Here is a 22,862-nt window from a genome sequence, read left to right as displayed (position 1 = left end):
AGTGAAAACAAATAACCAAGTTTTTGTAAAGTTATTCAAAATTGAATGTGCTTTCAACTAAACTTTGCCAACAATACAACTTTGGGCCACACTTTTTTTATTCCTTGTTATTTGAGTTTTCATAAGGCAATTTATTTGAGGAGGGCGGGGAAAAAAAATAAAATTAATTCTTTGTTTCCATTAGATTTGTGTGATTCTCAAAGCATTGTAAGTGAGATCATTGATCGGAGAGAAGAAATGAAATAAAATTTATTCCATGTATAACCTTGTTTCTCATCTGCGCGAGACTTTGATCATGATACTCCCACGAAAATGCAACTTGGGTTTGTTATGCGGTGGGCGGAAAAAAATGAAGATAAAAATGAGTATTTTTTAGCAATTTTTTGCACTTACAAGTCTGCGGGTGCGAGAAATTACGCTGAAATAAAATTTAATTTTTATTTCATTTTCGGCTCCTGTTCATTCGGCGGGTTCACGAAACAAGGGATAATAAAAGTCTGGCCTTAAAAGGGATACATTTTAACTGAACAAGATGTTCTCAATAACCACACAAACAAAATATTATATTACTTGTTTAAAAAGTCATTTATTGTAAAGATTTCTGTTCATACTGATCATCATCTGATCTACCTTGGAAAAGTAAGCCATGGCTGATACACATTCAGACACCACACACACAAAAAAAAACATACAGATAAAAAAAATAAGATAATGATATAAAGTAGACTAAACAAGGACAGTAACTAAATAAACTCGTAATGACTTTTAATTTTTTATGCCAATGTATATTACATGTATAAAGACAATCAAATTCATGATTACTTACTCTCTTGCTCAAAAAAATTAAATTTCTCAGAATTACAGCTATGATTTATTATTCAATATTTTCTCCCCATACACGGAAATTAAGATGTACTCCTCCCTACAAAAGTCACTTTACATTGAATAAGCTATTCTGAAAACTAGCCCTCCTAGTCAAAAATGCAGAGGGGAAAAATACTTTTATACAGTGTTGTTATTCTCCAATCAAATTACTTTACATGATGAACATTAATCTGGAGAAAAAATAATATTGACTCAAAATATGATATTGTCTTGTATACTGTACACGAAATCATGCCTTGTTTAAAAAACAATTATCAACTGAATTCATCACTATTTCCTGTACTTTTTTTTTACCCGTTTGGCACAAAAATAATATCTGAAACCATATTTACAAAATTAATGCAATTATATCATGATTTTTTTACATGATCCTTATTTGAATATCCTAAAATTGATATTTGTACCCAAAATAAATTTCTATTTTGATTTTAACACTGCTAAGCTGTTTAGAGCCTATTTATGTTAGTCATTTTTTTTTTTTAATAGTTTTTTGGTTTTTATTAATTCATCCACTTCTTGCAATTAACTGCTTTACATAAGCAAGATATCTTATTCTTGTCGTCTTCAAAGTCAAATTTGTAGTCATATGTCAGCTGTAAATAAAAAAGAAAGACAGTTATGGTGATTTGAAAATTACAAAACAGAGTTATGCTGCTCTCTAGTGGTAAACAAGAATAGCACCATAGTTATGGCGCCCTCTAGTGGTAATACAGGAATAGCACAATAGTTATACTGCCCCCAAGTGGTAATGAATAACAATAAACCATCTTTCCAGAACTAGCAAGATTTGGGTGCAAGCAAGACGCCTGCTTTTGTCATGGTGACAAATGCGTTAGTCTGCTGATATTTGGTAAAAGAGAATGTTATTTTTGTTACATCGATTGATACATCCACAAGCACAATATCAGTCATCCATGCAGGTAGGTATACTAACGCTGATATCGATATAGCTATTTTTCTATGCGTATGATGTATGATAGTTCAGAATAGATTAACCCATTCTACAGTTTGAGTAATACTTGACTACAAAACAAGTGCATATACAGCACTGCCTTGATCAAGATTATAAAGATACATCTACGATGTTGATTCTGCTTCAATTTAGGGACCTGTTATTTTGCAGTTATGCCTAAATTTGGAAAGATAACTATGGTACTGATTTGACTAACCTCCTCTCCTTTTGCAATACGACTATTGGAGATGATAATAATCTTCTGTTCCTTATCAAATGTAACAACTTCAGCAACACAGTTAGGTGAGCATGAATGATTGACGTATCTAGCGGGTCCACCAGTCAATGTTGCATCTATAACATAATCCGAGTTGATACGAAACATGTACACACCACGGTTGGCTTCCTCGTAGATATCTTCTCTTCTATTGGCTACTTCATTTCGAATAATAGTACCAATGTATTCGATCACCATGGTGTGTTTCTCAATATCACGCGTGGCAAAAAGACCCAATCCCTATAAAATATATAATTATTCATTAATGTTTCGACACAGCAATATCCAGTGAGATTTTACACCAAACTCAAATTTATCTATTTAAGAAATAATTTAACACATTGCTAGCTGAAAGCCTTCATAAATGGAAAAAAAAACTTAGCAGGTAGGCAATGAGGTAATGTGATTTCAAAAGAGCAAATACTGTAAAATAATTTATTTTTGTTAGATATAATTTTCCCTGGAAATAATTTTTTGGTGTTGTGTATTTTTGCTGAACTGTTTTCTCTGAATCACCCATTCAGCAAATTAACAAAAATAAATACCCTGCGAAAAAAGATTTTTTACAGTATGTTAAGATCATGGTTTTACACCAGTTTGATTTTTCTGCACTGAGCTGAGGGGTTGATTTTTCTGCACTGAGCTGAGGGGTTGATTTTTCTACACACCTGTATCCTAGATCGAGCTAAGTAGACATTGTTCCGCCATTCTTGTTTTAAGCGTCTGTATTGGGATGACTTGGAATGAGCAAACTGCTTTGTGTATGGTGAGGCCAAGTCTCCCGTCACCGTAGATTGGTATGACCCTGACGATGTATTACTGGTCAATGTATGTGGTCTGCAGAGTAAATACGTAAAATATATTAGATACAGAGAACACAAATGAACACACATGACCTGCCACTCAAAGGTCAATAACCTATGACAGTTTTTATCCTTGTATATTTTTTCAAAATCTTGACATTTGAAAAATTACGCATGTTCGCACACATGCAGGAATCATTTGAAAGCATCATCTTTTTCCAGGAAAATAGCATAGAGTATTGGCTAATTTGCATAACAATATAATATGTCTATTGCATTCATAAAATTATGCTAAATTGGTTCTATTATTTATCAAAAATTAAACAGTTGATTACATTATTGGAAATGTACAACCTAGCTCCAAGCTATGAATGCTCTAACTATATATTTACTAAATTAAATATTGGTAAATTTGCGTACTGCGAAGCATTCTCTCCTCCTGACACATTTAGTTGAAGGCATATCACATACCTTTTAATGTACGTCCTCATTCTAGGTTCGCATCGAGCGCATCCAGTTGGATTAATAGCTAGTGGCAATTCTATCAATGGAGATCTTCCATATCGGAACATATAACCGAGAATTCCTTCCACGCCAGGTAGCTGTGAAAGAAAACCACACTGGTTAATATCATAATGTATAAAAGTATTACTGATCAAATCATCTTTATTACAGCTATTCTTTGGTTTCAAACACAGTTCAACTAAAACATTGTCAACGTGGGCGACGATGACAAGGACAGACATACTTGATGAACAATTTTTGACTAATAGAAGATACCGCTCAAAGGTCGCATTCATAGACATAATTTAATGACAGTCAGTGTTACTTTTGCATCCAAGTGAAACAAAAGTCAACAATTTTCTCGACTTTACAGAAATACTTTTCTCAATATATCAAAGTAAAATCTACCATTTACAATTGCTGAAGTAGGTTGACAGATAATGCATGATATCTGCCAATACTCGTTGATTGATTGATAAAGTGTGGATAGGTCAATGACCCTTCTAGTAAACAGATGCTTATCTATTATTCCAGATAAGTACACAGATTAACCCTTTGAATGGAAACATTTTGACAACATTTTGCCGGTTTTTTTTTTTTTTTTTTTTTACAATTCTTTCGTAATTTTGAACCAAATGGTCATAATTTCCTGCTGTTTACAGGTCTTGATCAAAATTTTTGAAAAACTATGGAAAAATTATTCAATTTTATTTACACACCGATTCAATTACTCTAAGAATGGAAGGTTCTGTAAGTCCATAAACGTCTTCTCCTGTTATAAAACTTGGAAACAGTTTTAACATAACAGCATCTCGTCTCAGTTTCTCAATTGATTCTAATACTTTACTCCAAACACCTAGATGCAAAAATAAATTTATGTAATGACAGTTAAAGAATAAGCAAGCTAACCATATATAATAAAAAGATACAAATGACAGGATTGACACAAACAGCAAAAAACAAACAGGAACAATACAAACAGAAATGGCACAAATGACAAGAATGGCATAAATGATGAGAATGGCATAAATGGCATGAATGACAGGAACGACACAAACGACAATGGCACAAACGTCAGGGACAACATAAACGACAGAAATGGCACAAAGAAAAGAAGGACATAAATGACAAGAATGGCACAAACGTCAGGAACAACATAAACGACAGGAACAACATAAACGACAGAAATGACATAAACGACAAGAACGGCACTAACAACAGGAATGGCACAAATGACAGAAACGACACAAAGAAAAGAAGGACATAATGACAGGAACGACACAAACGACAATGGCACAAACGTCAGGAACAACATAAACGACAGAAATGACAAATGACACAAACGGCACTAACAACAGTAATGACACAAATGACAGAAACAACACAAAGAAAAGAAGGATATAAATGACAGGACTGGCACAAATGACAGAAACGACACAAATGACACAAACAACAAGAACGGCACTAACAACAGGAATGGCACAAATGACAGAAACGACACAAAGAAAAGAAGGACATAAATGACAGGACTGGCACAAATGACAGAAACGACACAAATAACACAAACAACAAGAACGACACTAACAACAGGAATGGCACAAATGACAGAAACGACACAAAGAAAAGAAACGGCAATAGTTACCTTTACATGTACTATCTCTGAGTACAACATCTTCATGTCCTTGTTCAATAACCCTTATACAGAATTCAGGCTTACCACAGTTGTCATGGATACTGCACATGTAGCGACATCGTTTGTTTGTATACCTCATACTCCAGTACAGCCTAGTGGTTTCAAAACCAACCTATAAAAACAGAATCAAAAACGACATATTTAGGAATGTGTAAAAATAACATGCACTATAAAATTGTTGACTCCGAAAAAAAAAATTGCAGTCAACTCAATTAATTTTTTCAATTGTTCTAAAAATAGTAGTTTCATTTTAACTTAAATTCTGAGAAAAAAAACGTCATGGACTTGCACAATGACCAGAAACATTTAATATGTCTGTGCCATCTCACCATAGCATTAGAGATACAAATACAACACGCTTTGTAATCAAATTATGTTATCAATTTACACAGCCATAACAATTACTGTGCAGCACAGGTCTCTGGTAGAAATCTCATCAAATTTAGTTGGCATTAACACTTTCTGCATTAAAGGCACCACCTATAATATAATTCCATTTATAGTCTAATTTTTTTCCCCACATAATGTTGCGAAAATTTCAAAATTTGTTATCAAAAACTAGAAGCAATATCACATTTTGTCTGACTGAATTCAGTGAAAATTACAGATAATGTGAACAAATTTACTCAATTTAAGCAAACAAAAATTTGGCAGAAAACAGAAAAGAATGAACAGCAGCCCATACACTCCATAGCAGTAGTATTCTGAGGCATTTGCACAAATTTCTCACAATGGCAACGATCAGTGAGGAACAATAGACGAGTGTACTTACTGGATAAATGGCAGTTTGTGAATGGAATACTTGTAACTGATGAGGCAATAACTGTCCAACAGAATGGAATATCAGACTGCCTGTCCTCAGCGTATGTTTCTTTTCTCCTTGTTGCATAATACTGAAATACAATCACAAATCATGCATTCAGTTACTTGTAATTGGAAAAAAAGAATATAAGCAAATTAAATCTTGACACACAACTACCCAACAATTGAACAGCGCCCCCTAGTGGTAGGTGAGGACCCTCTAGTGGTGGTTTATGGGATAATAAAGCAGAAGTATATATATGGCACACCATTATGAAAATTAAGTTTCTGTTGGTTCGTATACCTTGCGACTTGTTTGTTTTCGTCACGACTAACATAGACTCTTCGGAATACAACATGCGTTCTCAGTTCGTTTTCACTCTGTCTTGACGGGCAATGTAGCGGGCAAAGCATTGTCTATGAAGAAACAATATATATGATTAGTGTGGTGAATACAACATAATGGCGCCAAAGAATATATTACATATTCAATGTTCATGTTTTAGTACACATGTAGACCAGAAACCTCACAAAATTACAGGAGAACTTGAATTTCAATTAATTCCAATTAAGATTACTAATTTATTAAAACTTATTTAAGCATATGTACATCGTATACAGCATATCTGGTACTGTAAAATACTTTCTGTAAAATACTGTAAAATATTTTCACTGAATAGACGTTTGGGGTGTTTTGTATGGATTTTATTGTCACTGTTTTTTGACGAGTTAAATGTAAAATATAGGGAAAAAGGTATATTTGGGAGATTTTATTTTGACTGAATTATTCTATCAGCGAAAATAAATTCCAAGCAAAAAAATGAAGTATTCTACAGTAATACAAGAATACCATATGCACAGTGTTATGTAAGATTGTCTAATTTGATGTTATGACTCCAGTCAGTGTGAAGTACATGCCATGAAGGCTATTCATCAAAATCAAATCTAAGGTACTGAGAGCAAGTAAATTGTGTTTTCCGCACAATGCATAAAGAAATAATCAATGCTAACACAGAAAGATACAGGATAAAGACATATGACAGCAATGAAGATCCTACCAGGTGACAAAATTACTAATACAAGTGTGCAGGTCTGATTGAAATAGTTGTATTCCAGTATATTTTTCAAATGTGTAGTACATGTTTTTGCCTTCCTATATTCTGGTGCATTCTACATTTTTCTACAATTTCTTTAGATGAAAAGTTGTATATTCACCTTTCTATTCACTTTTCAGTATGCGTACAACAAATAAATGTCTCAGTGTGATCAGTGTAGTCTATTGTTGGTTTTGGATTGTTAAAGCAAATGTATGTAATTTCTCAAAGAAACGACAACAGTTCATTATGCTTGAAACTACATGTGACCCAAACACAATAGCGTAAATGTATGTAATTTCTCAAAGCAATGACAACAGTTCATTATGCTTGAAACTACATGTGACCCAAACACAAGACACTATAAAGATAATTTTTCATGGCCTTACGATACAAAGTTGCACATTGAAAACAATACAAACAGTGGTGCTCACCTTGTCTTTGAAGAAGATACATTTGTCTCTGATGGCACAGTCAAAGTGATAGACGTTGGTACAACGAAACTTGTGACATCCGACAGTAGCACCCATTTTACTACAGTAACAGCACTGTATCAACACCCCTCTTTTATGTGCTTGTTCTACATTGATTAAAGCACCATTGAGCGTTTCGTAGACTTCAGCCGACCACAGAGCGCAGTTCAAATGCACCCACATATCCACATCCATGTTGAGTAACCTAGGAAACAAAAAAACATAGCACATCTTAAACTGATAGCGTAATTGAGTATTTACAAATATGGCTTATTCTGATTACGTCAATAGCTTGATAACTCAATGGTTTATGACATACACACCCAATTTGCAAAAAACTGGACAAACATTAGGACTTTGAAGATTATGATTTGAATAGATACAAATTAGAATAAACACAATGGCGTATACTTTTTTATAGTTGTACAACACTTATGTGTTACATTTAAGATATTGCTTTGTAATTATCTGTAATGACATTACATTAAACCTTTGAGTGTCTCTGTCAACCTTAGGCATCATCTATAAAATCATTTTGTGTGGTCTTCTCTTCTCCACATGAAATGTTGATAAAAATTAACAAAAATTTGTGTTCAAAACTAAAAGCAATTTTTGAAACTGCCTGTATTGCCTAAAATGATGATGACAATTTACAAAATGTGAAAATATTTGCACTGAATGTTAGACCAGAATAAAATCTGGCACTCAAGGGTTAATATGCTTATTTATAAATTGTTACCTGGCAGGTCCATCTGTACAACCATCACCCATTTCACAACAAAATACACACTTTCTGTGGTCAATTAATGACGGATCAGGCCTTAGCGACGTTCCTAATTTTCTGATTAACTAGAGATACAAACAAAAATAAATAAATATGTAATATGAAATACAACGCACTAGGATGGCTGAAGGATATTGTTTTACTATACTTGCATCATCAATATATGTGTACTCGCATCATCAATGTACGTGTTCTTGCATTATCAGTGTACATGTGCTTGCATCATCAATGTACGTGTGCTTGCATCATCAATGTATGTGTGCTTGCATCAATATATGTGTGCTTGCATCAATATATGTGTGCTTGCATCATCAATATATGTGTACTCGCATCATCAATATATGTGTACTCGCATCATCAATGTACGTGTTCTTGCATTATCAATGTACGTGTACTTGCATCATCAATATATGTGTACTTGCATCATCAATGTACGTGTGCTTGCATCATCAATACATGTGTACTTACATCATCAATATCTTGATCACTATGCGTTTTGTATGTTTTCATTGGTACAATATTCACATTCCATTTTTTCCATCGGATATCTTTCCACTTTTTCACTAATGGTTGTGTCTGAAATGTACAATAAAATATTATAAATATGGAATCTATTTTTACTCAATGCAAAATTTAAATGTTCATTACACTAGTAGCAATGCACTTACTATGATTGCATCTTCCATACTGCCATTTTTCCTCCTCCGGAAATTCCCTTTATTGCCTTTCTGTTCATCTTTAATAGCACCTTCATTTTGTTGTATTTTTTGTTGTATCTGTGTTTTGGATTGTAATTGTTCTTGTTTACACTCAAGATCCTTACTGGTGTGGTTCACAACGGTAGCCGCGGCGTGTTCTCGAATACCTTGTTGCGTTTGATGTGTGATTGCGTATTGCATATAACAAGTGGTACTACAAAATATCATATCACTATCACCATCGTTCACCGATAACACATCAGATGATCTTTTGCGAACACCTTCACCAAGCACGACGACATCACAATGTCGACAGAATTGTGTCTTAGCCTGTAGTAAGCTTTGTAAATTGCTTGGTTTTTCTTTCTTTATTTGAGTACCTACAAACAATTTAAGTAAAATAAATGAGTAAGAATTAGGACTCAAAGACTTGGTTAATCTCAGATATATGAACGTTGTCTTCATCATCATAATCATCACGATCGTCGGTAACAGGCTTTTATTTATTCTATTCCTCCATTTGGTACTATGATAAAATTGCAGAACTAAGGGGCATTCTCGAATTGGCAAAGTTCACCAAAGAATAATGATGTAAGATCATACATCATGCCCCTTCTTTACACGAAAATAGGATATTTTTGATAAACTAAAAAGTATGAAAATTTTAAAATCCATCTAGATGAAATAGTCCTTTGACCCCAACACCCCCAAACTAAATAGCTTTTTTTGGCTAACTTTGCTAATTTGAGAACACCCCTAACTCCCAATGTACTTTTGTTATCTGTAAACATGCTCTGGTGTTTTCTAAGGGAGATAATTTTTGTCAAGTTGGTTGAAGTTACATCTACAGTAATTATTGCAAACATTCTTACTTTCTTTAGGTTTCTTTTCCGGCATCTCTCCAGACACTTCAAAATTTGAAGGTTCTGTAATTTTTAACATATTTGATACGGCACTAATCACACCTTTAACATCGTCAGCAGCGGTCACTGATATTTCTAGCGTCACAGATGAATTAGCTGGAGTTGATGAGGTTGTAGACTTAGCAGGACTGTCAGGAACTGGTTTCATGCCACGAATTGGTAGTGCTGAAAATGACAACATAGATATGTATATACTGCCCCCTATAGTTGGGTTTTTAAGAATTGGTAGTGCTGAAAATGACAACATAGATATGCATATACTGCCGCCTACAGTTGGGTATTTAAAAATTGATAGTGCTGAAAATGACAACATAGATATATATACTGCCCCCTATAGTTGGGTATTTAAAAATTGATAGTGCTGAAAATGACATATACATGTATATACTGCCCCCTATAGTTGGGTATTTAAGAATTGGTAGTGCTGAAAATGACATATACATGTATATACTGCCCCCTATAGTTGGGTATTTAAGAATTGGTAGTGCTGAAAATGACATATACATGTATATACTGCCCCCTATAGTTGGGTATTTAAGAATTGGTAGTGCTGAAAATGACATATACATGTATATACTGCCCCCTATAGTTGGGTATTTAAGAATTGGTAGTGCTGAAAATGACATATACATACTGTCTCATACAGTTGGGTATTTAAATTTCTCTAAATATGATTATATAGATCCTATATGAAGGACAGCAGTCACAAATTCTGCACAGAATTGAAATAGTGCTTTGTGTTTCCCAAAACTGAATTTGTGCAGAGCGTTCACCACAACTCAACTTGCGATGAACGTTTGTTGAATTTGTGCTGAGCACATATGCCACTGAACTTGAGCTGAGTGTGTGGACCATTAAAATAACAACAACTAAGCAGGTGAACTGAGCTGGTACACAAGATATAATCTTACCCTTTTTTGGAGTAGGTCTGATAATTGGAAATGTTGGTGATGGTGATTGCACTTTTCCTAAATCCATCTTGTGGCCAATCAATCTTAAACCTTTCAAGCGTAAAGGCTCGTCATCTTGCACACACTCCGGAGAGGAGGATGGGACTACACTGCCAGGTCTACTACCATCATCAGACATTCTAAAGAAACAAAATCATATAAAAACAATTTAATGGGGAATTTATTATTAATGATAAAAACTATAAATTTTTGTTACCAGAGATGTTCATGATGGATTCAAAAAGAAGAAAAGAATCCAAGGACAATTTCCCATAATCCAATGTTTTATGCTGACAAACAGTTTATAGAGAGTATCATGGTACATAGTGGAACAATTAGTGCTCAACACACATGCAGAATGGTTTATATTTGGTGGAAATTTCACTTATAGAATTATACATCTTCACTTATAGAATTATACACCTATTGTTCTTCACCACATGGGATTATACACCTATTGTTCTTCACCTATAGAATTATACGTCTACTCTTCACCTATAGAATTATACACCTATTGTTCTTCACCTATAGGATTATACACCTATTGTTCTTCATCTATAGGCTTATACACCTATTGTTCTTCACCTAAAGGATTATACACCTATTGTTCTTCACTTATAGAATTATACACCTATTGTTCTTCACCTAAAGGATTATACACCTATTGTTCTTCAGCTATAGGATTATACACCTATTGTTCTTCACCTATAGAATTATACACCTATTGTTCTTCACCTATAGAATTATACACCTATTGTTCTTCACCTATAGAATTATACACCTATTGTTCTTCACCTATAGAATTATACACCTACTGTTCTTCACCTATAGGATTATACACCTATTGTTCTTCACCTAAAGGATTATACATCTACTCTTCACCTATAGGATTATACACCTATTGTTCTTCACCTATAGGATTATACACCTATTGTTCTTCACCTATAGGATTATACACCTATTGTTCTTCACCTATAGGATTATACACCTATTGTTCTTCACCTATAGGATTATACACCTATTGTTCTTCAACTATAGGATTATACACCTATTGTTCTTCACCTATAGGATTATACACCTATTGTTCTTCACCTATAGAATTATACACCTAATGTTCTTCATCTATAGAATTATACACCTATTGTTCTTCACCTATAGAATTATACACCTATTGTTCTTCACCTATAGGATCATACATCTACTGTTCTTTACCTATAGGATTATACACCTATTGTTCTTCACCTATAGAATTATACATCTACTCTTCACCTATAGGATTATACACATATTGTTCTTCATCTATAGGATTATACATCTACTCTTCATCTATAGAATTATAAATATATTGTCCTTTACCTATACAATTATACACTATACATGTATTGTTCCTCACCTATGGAATTATAAATCTATTGTTACCACCTATAAGATAATGAATTTGTTCTTCCTATAGAATTATAAATCTCTCCTTCACCTATAGAATTATATATCGTTTTTTCACCTATAGAATTATACATCCATTGTTTTTTTCATCTACAGAATTATACATCTATTGTTTTCTTGCACTTATAGAATTATAAATCTATTGTTTTTCATCTAGTTTTAAAGCTACTAGATTATGCTTCTATTGTATTGTGTTTTATCCATATGAATATGTGAAGTTTGTGATCAATTTGTATTATGGAAAGTAACATACTTTGGAGTGGCATCAGAGGTCGGTGGCGGCGTTGGCAGCGATGGAGGAATATCAATATTACTGTTGCGTATTTGAGGATTAACTGCTTTTGTAATTGTTCTCTGATGTACACTGATCTCCTGTAGGACATCATCTGCTGTTGCCATAGTGATATCTGCTCCTGGGATAACAGATAACTGATAACGTCTAGGTTCACTGAATGGTCCAACATCTGTGCATCAATGACATTATAGTAATGAAAGTATAATAATGGAGGGTCAAGGGTCACTGTGCTGGGTCAAAGGTTACATGATACAGGCAGGTATTGGAAGGCAGGCAGGCAGGGAAGGGAGGGGAGGGGAGGAATGGGAGTTAAGGTTATAAACAACTAATGGGGAATTTGTTAAAAGTAAATGGGTAAATGTATGATGTCACTGATGCATTGAGAATGTCATTACCAATTCAGAAATATTAGTAGACATAGAAAAAACTTCTAAACTATATCCTGTTTTCATTCTGAAGGAGAAAAATAGACCTCAGACACCGCTGTGAGAGAGTCACAAAACGTGTTTTAAGCCTCTTACAGTGTTCAGTTTTATCCCATCATCATCATCGACAGTTGACGTGATGATAGGAGAGAATGGAACACTATTTGAAGGGTTCTCACTCTCACTGTGACTTTGGTCTCATGAATTTCAGCAAATTAGGAAAAACATTTAGCAACAGTGAAAACCTCACTGGATTGTTTTGACAGGGAAGGTGCAGTGCCTTGGTGAAATTTAGTTTTAATTGCCATTGACTAGAAAACAATTTTAGCAGCGAGTACTACTCGAGTTATACCATCAAATTTATTTTGTTGCAGCCTTTGACCTATGAAGTAGTACATGCTATATATGAAATGAAACAAATATGTAGTCTGTATTTTTTTTTTGAACATTTGCAAACCAAATATGTGTTGAATGCTCTACTTGTAGGCCATCCCTTTTGTTGCATTGTATCATTTTAATAGAAGCTGTGACTTATGATACAGATTTTACAGTGTGCACAATATAACAAATGAAACAACTATGGTTTTTACCAAATATTTAGTTGTTTGTAACTGAATATTACTGAGAATTGGTGTGGCTGTGATTTACAATCTGTCACTCAAAAGTAGAAGTCTACTTCAAAATGAATTTTGTTGTTTTCAGTAGTGGCTGCATTTGTTCAATTGAAGGATATTGAAACTGTCTTTCAAAAGCAATCCCAGATTCTTTGAATAATTTTGTGGCATTAATATAATGTATGCACATAATGACAGTCACTGTGAGATACAATGGTCAAAGTACGGACATCTCTGGTTTTCAAAAGAAACATAAATAAGGGAATAACTAGTACTTACGAATTCCGTCTGGTCCTCTCCTCTGATTCAATTCTGAAGGATGTGCATTGCCGTTAACCATCGGCACAGGAATTTTATCGGGTGGAGATGGCGGTAAGGAAGCTGGCGGTGTGGGTGGATTTGTTAACGGTGCTGGTGGTCCAAACGGGAAATGTGAATAATAGTCAGCTATTCCATCAATTGTAGAATGTCCAAATGTCCCGTTTAGTTGATTTTCACCCGTTAACGTGGAACTACCATATATGGGGCATAAGGAATAATTAACACTGACTTCAGGTTCACATAATGGCAGTAACGGTAATTGTCTTATCGTATTCAACAACGATTTTGATTCATCGTATAATGCATCAGCCTCATCTTCTAAAGATCCTCTTCGTCGTTTTGATTTATCAAACAGTTTTTGTTTTTGTGTTTTCTTCCTCTTCTTTGGGGCAGCTTCTGCCTGTTGTTGTTGTTGCTGCTGCTGCTGTTGTTGTTCTTGTTGTTTCTCGTATTCCTGACGATGTATTTCCATGAGTATATCACGATCTGATATACCAGCTTGCAATTTCTTTGCGATCCAGTCCGAATCGCTAGTCGGTTTGACATACGGCAATTTCTCAAGCATTTCTAATTGTTTTTGTTGTTGTGGAGTAAGTACAACATTTGAGACATCATCATCATCTACAGTCTCTGACTTCACAGATCGGATAGGTGATACATTCTGTGTTTCCACCACAGGGGAAGAGACAGATTCAGGTGTTTGGGGATTCTTTGGCACACCACCACCACCAGCCGGTGAGTATATTGCAGGTCCCTGCAACAGCTGTTTCAATAACAAGTTTTGAGTTGGTTTAGAATCTTTTTTCCCCCCAGTTTTACCATTTTCTTCTTTTTGTTCACCGTTTTCATCTTTCAAAGAGTCACTTTTCGTCGACTGACTATCAGACTGTTCAGTATCCACTTTAGGCATATCAGACTCTATTTTATTTACAGTCGCCTCAAGTAAAGCACCTAAAGAATTGTCTCTGCTCTGATTCGCATTCATGTTTGACATCGCCATTATTGGATTTCTATCTTGTATATTGTGCTGTTGTTCGTCTATGTGATGTAAGGGTCTTGTCGAACCAAAATCTAATGCATCTGTCGGCATTGGAGTAGCTGGGGGCATATCATAAGGGTCGACTTCCTTCTTTTTCCGGCGAGTGCGTTTCTTTTTCGGCTTTTCAATTGGTGGGCACATCTCCATAGCTCCGGGAAAATTTGGTGGTACTGGGAATCCACCATCGGGATTCATGGGTGGATAGTTAGCGAACTGTTGACGTGGTCCTTGCATGCCAAGCATGGCGCCTGGTTGGGATCCTTGAGGCATAACACCTTGCATGGACATATGTCCCTGGGGACCGGAATGTACAAATGGTCTACCTTGCTGAAATGATGGTGGTTGCTGGTTCATTCCAGGCTGCTGTTGCGGTTGTTGGGGACCACTTTGTGAGAAGGGTAAAACATCTTGGTCAAAGAACGGCATCTCCATTAACGGTTGTTTGTTGTCACCTTCTATGTGGTCTCTAATGTGGTCTTCTTCTTCCATCCTTCGAATCGCCCGTGCACGGTCAACCTGCTGTAACATTTGTATTCTTTGACGCTCCTGCTGTTCACGCAAACGTTCCAGTTTCTCTCGTCTTTCACGTTCCTGGAATACTTCACTGAAAGGGTTGTTTTCATCCTGTGTTATCTGGACACTCACTTGTGGTGGTCCTTGTGGGGGACCATGTGGAGGACCTGGTGGGGGACCTGGCGGTAGACCTGGTGGGGGACCTGGCGGTAGACCTTGTGGGGGACCAGGTGGAGGACCTTGGGGAGGGCCAGGTGGAGGGGATTGTAAGGAAGTTGGTACCCCCATTGCCCCTGGGGGCATGCTGGGAACTGGAAACCTGGGTATGCTACCATCTTGCATGAAAGGAGGCTGACCTGGTATTGGCGGTTTACCCATCTGTTGCTGCATTCTCTCCTGCTGTTTCATGCGATATTCTTGTATTAAAATACCATGCTGTCTTTGTTGTTTCCTAATATGCTCCAGCTGTTTTTGAGTCGTGCTATGTTGCAGAGATATGGCCTCTAGTTCTTGTTCATCATGCTCTGAGAAAGGTCTATCATTCTTTTTGTTAGCTCTCTGCCTTGATGCTAATGTCTTCTTTTTCTTTCTGTGTTTCGCTGCCTCGGCTTCGAGAAACTTTTGTTGCATATTAAGAAGCTGTTGGTGTTGAAAAAGCCATTCTTCATATTGAGTCTGTTGTTGACGTTCAGTGTCTGGAGGACAGGAAGGTGAAATCATTCCGGACATAGTTGGTTGTAGTCCTGGACTTGGTACTGCAGGGGGGCAGTTTGGTCCGGGGCTTTGAAGACCCAAGGGTGATGCTACCATAACAGGCATAGAACCTATAGCGCGGGGTGATGGCACACCATGACTTGGACTTGGCATACCGAGTGGTGACGGTCCTCCACTTGTGGAATTGGAATTGTGAATTGTCCCCATTGGTGATGGAATACTGAGACCAGGACTTGAGACATTCATGGGTGAAGGTACACTAAATGGCTGGTTTGTTAGGGCATGAGCAGGTGGCATATTTATACCAACTGGAGAATGTAATCCACTAGTGGTTGTAGTAATAGCGGAAGGTCTTAAATTACCACCCATTCCTGGACTTTGTTTTGTTGGGAAACCAAATCGAGGGGCAGCACCTTGTAACACTGGGTCTTCTGTGGGTAGTCTTTCAGGCTGAATACCGGCTCTCATGATTGGAAACGCATGTGGTGGATCAGTTTTACCATGCGGGCCTGGTAATCGTGGACTTGTCATACCAGAGAATGTCTGCGGTGGTGGATTGGTCGTAAACTGATGTTGTTGTTGTTGCTGTAAATTCTCTTGATGTTGTTTTGTCATCGCTTTTAATAACTGGGCATGCGGACCAGGAGTGCTTTCAGTCTCTGTAAAATACAATTAAACAAATAACAATATCGTTAGTTTCTCAATTTTTCATAAACACCTTTAGAGATAAATTGCATTTTCTCAATGAGCCACAATGTAATTTTTCATTTAAATTCCTGGTTTTGCTTGAACATGTATTGCCTACAAAAAGGGGTTCTATATGTAGTGTTAACTGTAAAGTCAGGCCATCCAAAAAAAGCACAATTTTGACAGTGTGCCATTATAAAAGTGACTGTAAGTAACAAGCCTAACATGCTGAAATTGTTCAAAATCAAGATTTTAACTAAAATCCAGTTTACAGTGTCCAAAGCGCACTCTAAGAAAGACAGAAAGCGTACCTTTACTTGCAAACAGCTTGGCTTCTCTTTGTAATTTCTCAAAGTCAATATCACTGAGGAATGGGTCATTCAGAGGTGGGTGCCGGACAACGGGAGCTGCTGTTCCGGGCGGAGTCTGCTGTTGCATTTGCTCCATCTTCTCTTTTTCAAGCAAATCTTGCAACAAAAGAGGTTGTTCTTCGAGTAGAAGTGGTCGTTTGACTGATGATGCCTGTGATAAAGGGATAAAATCCACAAGGTTTTGGGGAATTGATGCAGTGGTAACTGCTGGCGTTGTTGAATTTGATGTGGAAACAACAGGAGTACTACTACCACTGGAGCACTTATCTTTCTTGTCTTCATGACTATCGCACTCTGCCAATTCAGGTTCAAGTTTCACAGGCTTTGAGTGTTGAAGATTAGCCGATGTTGTGTAACTAGCATCTGTACTCTGATGTGTTTCTTGCTGAGGTTCTGTCTTTACAGTTGATGGCAAGTCACTTTTCTCATCACAATCTTTCTTCTTTTCACAATACTCTTCTTTGGTACAACCCTCTTGTTTGGTACAACCCTCTTGTTTGGTACAACCCTCTTGTTTGGTACAACCCTCTTTTTCGCCACATCCCTCTTTTTCGCCACATCCCTCTTTTTCGCCACATCCCTCTTTTTCGCCACATCCTTCTTTTTCGCCACATCCCTCTTTCTCACCACAGCCCTCTTTCTCACCACAGCCCTCTTTTTCACCACATCCATTTTCTTCGCCACATCCCTGTTTTTCGCCACAGCCTTCTTTTTCACCACAACCTTTATTTTTGCCACAGCCTTCTTTCTCACCACAGCCCTCTTTTTCACCACAGCCTTTATTTTCACCGCAACCTGTGCTTTCACCACAGCCCTCTTTTTCGCCACAGCCCTCTTTTTCGCCACAGCCCTCTTTTTCTCCACAGCCCTCTTTTTCTCTACAGCCTTCTTTCTCACCACAGCCTTCTTTCTTGCCACAGCCCTCTTTTTCACCACAGCCTTTATTTTCACCGCAACCTGTGCTTTCACCACAGCCCTCTTTTTCGCCACAGCCCTCCTTTTTACTACAGCCTTCTTTCTCACCACAGCCCTTTTCTTCACCACAGCCCTTTTCTTCACCACAGCCTTCTTTCTCGCCGCAACCTTTGCTTTCGCCACATCCTTTGTTTTCACCACAGCCTTCTTTTTTCCCACAGCCTTCCTCACTACAATTTTCTTTTTGAACACAGTTATCTTTTCTATCACAGCTTTCATCCCTGCAGCCTTCTGATTTGTTCCCACCATTCACACTTTCTCCAGACTTATGGTCCGAACAACTGCTATTTTTCGATTCAGTCCCATCCTGCGATTCAGTGATATGTTTTTCCTCGTCCTGAACCAAACCATCGTCAATTTGCTCTTTAGTCTCTGATTGACCACACACTGGTTCCTTCTCCTCTGCACCAACTTGACCTGATGCTGGTATGCTCTGTGATTTCACATCTCCTTCCTCGCTTAGACCGAGGTCCTTAAAGAGTTGCTGATTAGCCTCTGAATGCCTATTTGTGTCTAACTCTGGATCAGCATATTCAAGAATATTGAATTCACCATCTTTAAAAAGATCATCATCAAGTGGTGCTTCTCCATGAACATTTGTGTCAAAATCATCCTGAGAACCTGGGAAACTGTCTTGAGAAGAATGACGAAAGTGCTGATCCTGGCCCATCACAGATTGCGTCTGGTGTTGAGGTTGTCCTGGAAACATTGGGCGTGGCGTTCCAAAGGTCTGCTGTCCCATAGGATTCCCGGGAATACTTGAATAACCTGAAGCAGGAGCAGAAGTTGATGTAGGAATGAGTGGAGGATGCTGCTGGGAAGGGTCTTTTAAAGAAAATTTCCCTTGTATTGTATTATCAAATCCAGGTCCTTCCATAAAACCTGACTGGTGTTGAGGTGAAAATGGTGGTCTTGGTTTTACCAGATGATCATATGGATCAAGAGGATTTGTAGAGAGATCACCATGTGGGGCGTTCTTCCTCGGTGTTGGCATTTGCTGGGAAGATGGTTGTGATATAGATCGCTGATGGAGTCTTTCCTGCACAAGTGCCATATATGGATTTCTTGGTCGTCCTAGGCCGGGAAATGGGCCTGTATTTGGCCCAGGTCCTCCATGTTCATGACGCTTCAATTCAATGAAATGCCCTGGATGTCTTTGAGGTGGCATTGATCCAGTTTGTCTCCATTGGGGCCTGCCCCTCATCCCTTGATCTGGATGCATTTCTGAAAAATTGTCTGACCACTGAGGTCTTGGCATAGATGGGCGCTGATCACTACCAAATGGGAATCCTGGCCCGAAAGAAGGTCGCTCACCTTGAAGAGGAGGTCTTTGTCCAGGAGGAGGTTGCCTTTGGTCCTGCATCATTGAATCTCTTGAAAGTGAAAACTGTTGGCGCTGTTGTTCTGTGAAATGTGCTCCACTTGGATAAGGTGGCGGAGGCTGCGATGGTGGCTGATCTGATGGCCAATGTCTCAAACCAACAGGTGATTGATCGCGCATCATCTGTTCCTGTTGTTCCTGCACTTGCCGACGAAGTCTTCTCTGCTCTTGTTGTTTCACTAGTAATTCTCTTAACTGTGCCTTGGGATATTCACCGGGCAGGTTTTGATCTGGTAGACTGACTATTGGAAATCTTTCTGAAACTGGAAATCGAGCATCCCCGGGTTGAAAAACCTGTTGTGAAACATTATCTATTTGAGATCTTTGTTGTGCTTGCTGCATCATCTGTTGCATCTGCTGCAATGCTGGTTGCGACTGCGAGTGAGGTAGTTGAGAAAGAGGAGCATCAAGCTGAGTATTGACATCAGACACTGGTTGTGACGGTGACGTTGTACTTTGAGGAGATCCTTGTTTCGGTGATGGAGTGTTAACATGTGATACATTTGCCATGGACCACGTATGCGCTACTTGTGATTCAGCATCTCCACTTGGTTCTGCTGGCTCAGATGTTTCAACAGATTTACCTTGACTATCACCACTTTCTACCAGATTTTCTGTTTTGTTTTGTTGATCAATATCCTTCAGCTTCTTCTTATTTTGACGAACCAAAGCTTAAAGAAAACAAAGAAAAGCTGGGAATTAGTTATATATTTCAAACTTGTGACACTGAAATATTCAATATCTAGAGTCTTGACTATCAATAAAATAGTAATTTAAAGAAAGATGTTTGTGCATTCAGCTGTGAAAATAGTTTGTGGGACTCCCCATTTGGGCAGTCCTTGAACTTGCGTATTCTGAAAGCATCCAAGTTCAAAGCCAAATATCTGAAATGCCTTAAAAATTGTTAAGGAAATTTTTACAACATTAAAAGGCTGTTTTCATAGGGTGGAATGAATGTTAACCAGATTTTACATCCACTGGTTTTCATTTATTGTTAACTCTGCATATGAACCAAGTTTTTATTTTGTGCCTTTAGATAACAGTGAAATAAAATAAAACGCAGCCAATAATGGTGATTTTCCTGTTCATTACGTAACCAGAAGTCTGCTAAAAATCAAACAATTTGATTTGAATTTTCTTTTTTCATAGTTCAATGTTATCAAATATTTCTAGCACAAAATTAAGCGTGGAAATATCCTTAAAATACTTTCATGTTTGTTGAATCTTGCATGATGCTGGATGCCACCACAATGCATAATGCATGATCTTGCAGTTAACGAAAAATGGTCCATTAATCCCTATACAGTATTTAGAACAGCTTTAAGGCATTCACATAAGGCGGGGAATCTTTGACACATCACTGAATTTCAAGCTTTTTGGAGATTATCTCGCTACAGCCAATATTAACATTCAATTGAGAACTGGTAATTTAAAGAGTCCATCTTGTCTGCCATGACATTCATGCCAAAATTGAGCAAGAACAAATATTTGAATCTGTGAAACAAATGTGGACGGGCTCACGAGTGCTAGCAAGCAGAATTGGTTGGATTAGATACCATAAAACAACCTGGCATACAAATGTAATCTCGTAACATAACTGCATGAAATGGCATTTGATGGGAAAAAAGCATGAAACAATACAACTCAATTAGTCGAGATACGAGCAATTTGTGATAAACTGAAACTGAACAAGAAACAAAGCAAATCTGTAAATACATTTGCAAGTGTTTTAATTATGCATGTATGGACCCCAATCAATCCATTCAATTCTTGCTTAAAAAGCTGAATAATACAATTTATGCTTACTACAGATACCTGCACTAGAGTGTTTGGGAACATCTTGTTGCTGCTGCTGCCTCATTTGTTGCAGTAATTTCCACTGTCGTTCTTGCTCCTGTTCTCTCAACAATTTCTGTTCTTTTATAAGTTTGGATTGGTCTTTTTTGGTGAGACTTTGCCTGACCATCGGCATTCCTGGGGCAAACCCACCTGATGGCAGTGGTGGTCGCGGTGGTGGAGGTGGTGGCATTGACATTCTATCCATGGTTACCTCACCAGGACCTCTTGGACTATGCAACATTTGCCCAGGTAATGCTTCGAACATTTGCATTGCACCATGTGGTCCTTGCATCTGTCCAGGTGGCCCATGCATCTGTCCTGGAGGCCCCTGCATCTGTCCTGGAGGCCCCTGCATCTGTCCTGGAGGCCCCTGCATCTGTCCTGGAGGCCCCTGTGTTGTCACTGGCAAACCTTGCATCTGTCCTGGTGGAACCTGCATCTGTCCTGGTGGAACCTGCATCTGTCCTGGAGGCCCCTGCATCTGTCCAAGCTGCCCCTGTGTTGTCACTGGAGGTCCCTGCATCTGACCTGGAGGCCCTTGCATCTGTCCTGGTGGAACCTGCATCTGTCCTGGTGGAACCTGCATCTGTCCTGGAGGCCCTTGCATCTGTCCTGGGGGCCCTTGCATCTGTCCTGGGGGCCCTTGCATCTGTCCTGGGGGCCCTTGCATCTGTCCTAGTGGCCCTTGCATCTGTCCAAGCTGCCCCTGTGTTGTCACTGGAGGTCCTTGCATCTGACCTGGGGGTCCTTGCATATGAGGTAAACCTTGTCCAAGCATGATACCAGGAATACCAGAATAGCCAGGAGCTTGCCCTCGCACAGGCATCATTCCTGGTAGCAGCTGTCCAGACATCTGATTGGGTACCTGCATATGAGGTGCCATGGGTCCAGTACTGAGTAATGGGGCCGGACTTGGAATGGGACTTCTCATTTGAGGTTGGTCCTGTGTCGGATCACCACTCTGAACATTTAGTTGCTCTTGCACTTTCTTCCTCTGTATACCTTCATTTAACTAATTGAAAAAATTATACATGTCACAATAAATACTCAAAAAGAAAACATAAATATTGACATGTATCCGAGAGACACATATATTCACATGTATTGGAGACACATATCCACATGTATTGGGGAGAAACATATTCACAAGTATTGGAGAGACATATATTCACATGTATTGGAGAGACACACATATTCACAAGTATTGGAGAGACATATATTCACATGTATTGGGGAGACACATATTCACATGTATTGGGGGACCCATATATTCACATGTATCCGAGACACACGTATATTCACATGTATTGGGGGACCCATATATTCACATGTATCCGAGACACATGTATATTCACATGTATTGGAGAGACATATATTCACATGTATTGGGGGACCCATATATTCACAT

At 37.8% G+C, this 22,862-nt stretch overlaps 1 protein-coding gene across 7 annotated transcripts in view; it reads right to left on the bottom strand.

The window, feature by feature from the left end:
• Positions 1-561: 561 nt before the first annotated feature.
• Positions 562-22,862, bottom strand: part of LOC100379031 (histone-lysine N-methyltransferase 2C-like) — a 65,425-nt gene continuing 43,124 nt past the window's right edge. For 4 of the 7 annotated variants that reach the window (XM_085495318.1, XM_085495322.1, XM_085495321.1 and 1 more), the window contains 18 exons: positions 21,422-22,466; positions 17,200-20,286; positions 13,894-16,860; positions 12,534-12,744; positions 10,799-10,977; positions 9,837-10,052; positions 8,935-9,344; positions 8,735-8,842; positions 8,222-8,331; positions 7,444-7,687; positions 6,220-6,332; positions 5,887-6,007; positions 5,064-5,226; positions 4,141-4,277; positions 3,389-3,519; positions 2,783-2,951; positions 2,055-2,354; positions 562-1,478 (listed from right to left, as the gene is read on the bottom strand). In XM_085495318.1, the coding sequence (XP_085351444.1) occupies positions 1,386-1,478; positions 2,055-2,354; positions 2,783-2,951; positions 3,389-3,519; positions 4,141-4,277; positions 5,064-5,226; positions 5,887-6,007; positions 6,220-6,332; positions 7,444-7,687; positions 8,222-8,331; positions 8,735-8,842; positions 8,935-9,344; positions 9,837-10,052; positions 10,799-10,977; positions 12,534-12,744; positions 13,894-16,860; positions 17,200-20,286; positions 21,422-22,466 (9,804 nt within the window). In that variant the 3' untranslated portion in view covers positions 562-1,385. The remainder of the gene's footprint in view (positions 1,479-2,054; positions 2,355-2,782; positions 2,952-3,388; positions 3,520-4,140; positions 4,278-5,063; positions 5,227-5,886; positions 6,008-6,219; positions 6,333-7,443; positions 7,688-8,221; positions 8,332-8,734; positions 8,843-8,934; positions 9,345-9,836; positions 10,053-10,798; positions 10,978-12,533; positions 12,745-13,893; positions 16,861-17,199; positions 20,287-21,421; positions 22,467-22,862) is intronic. The other 3 variants (XM_085495323.1, XM_085495325.1, XM_085495319.1) reach the window with 3 other exon arrangements.

The sequence above is a fragment of the Saccoglossus kowalevskii genome, chromosome 21, assembly GCF_978046115.1.
Source record: "Saccoglossus kowalevskii chromosome 21, keSacKowa6.1, whole genome shotgun sequence".
NCBI lineage: Eukaryota > Metazoa > Hemichordata > Enteropneusta > Harrimaniidae > Saccoglossus > Saccoglossus kowalevskii.
The sequence above is the reverse complement of the archived record's forward strand: the minus strand, read 5'-3'. Positions and strand labels throughout refer to the sequence as shown.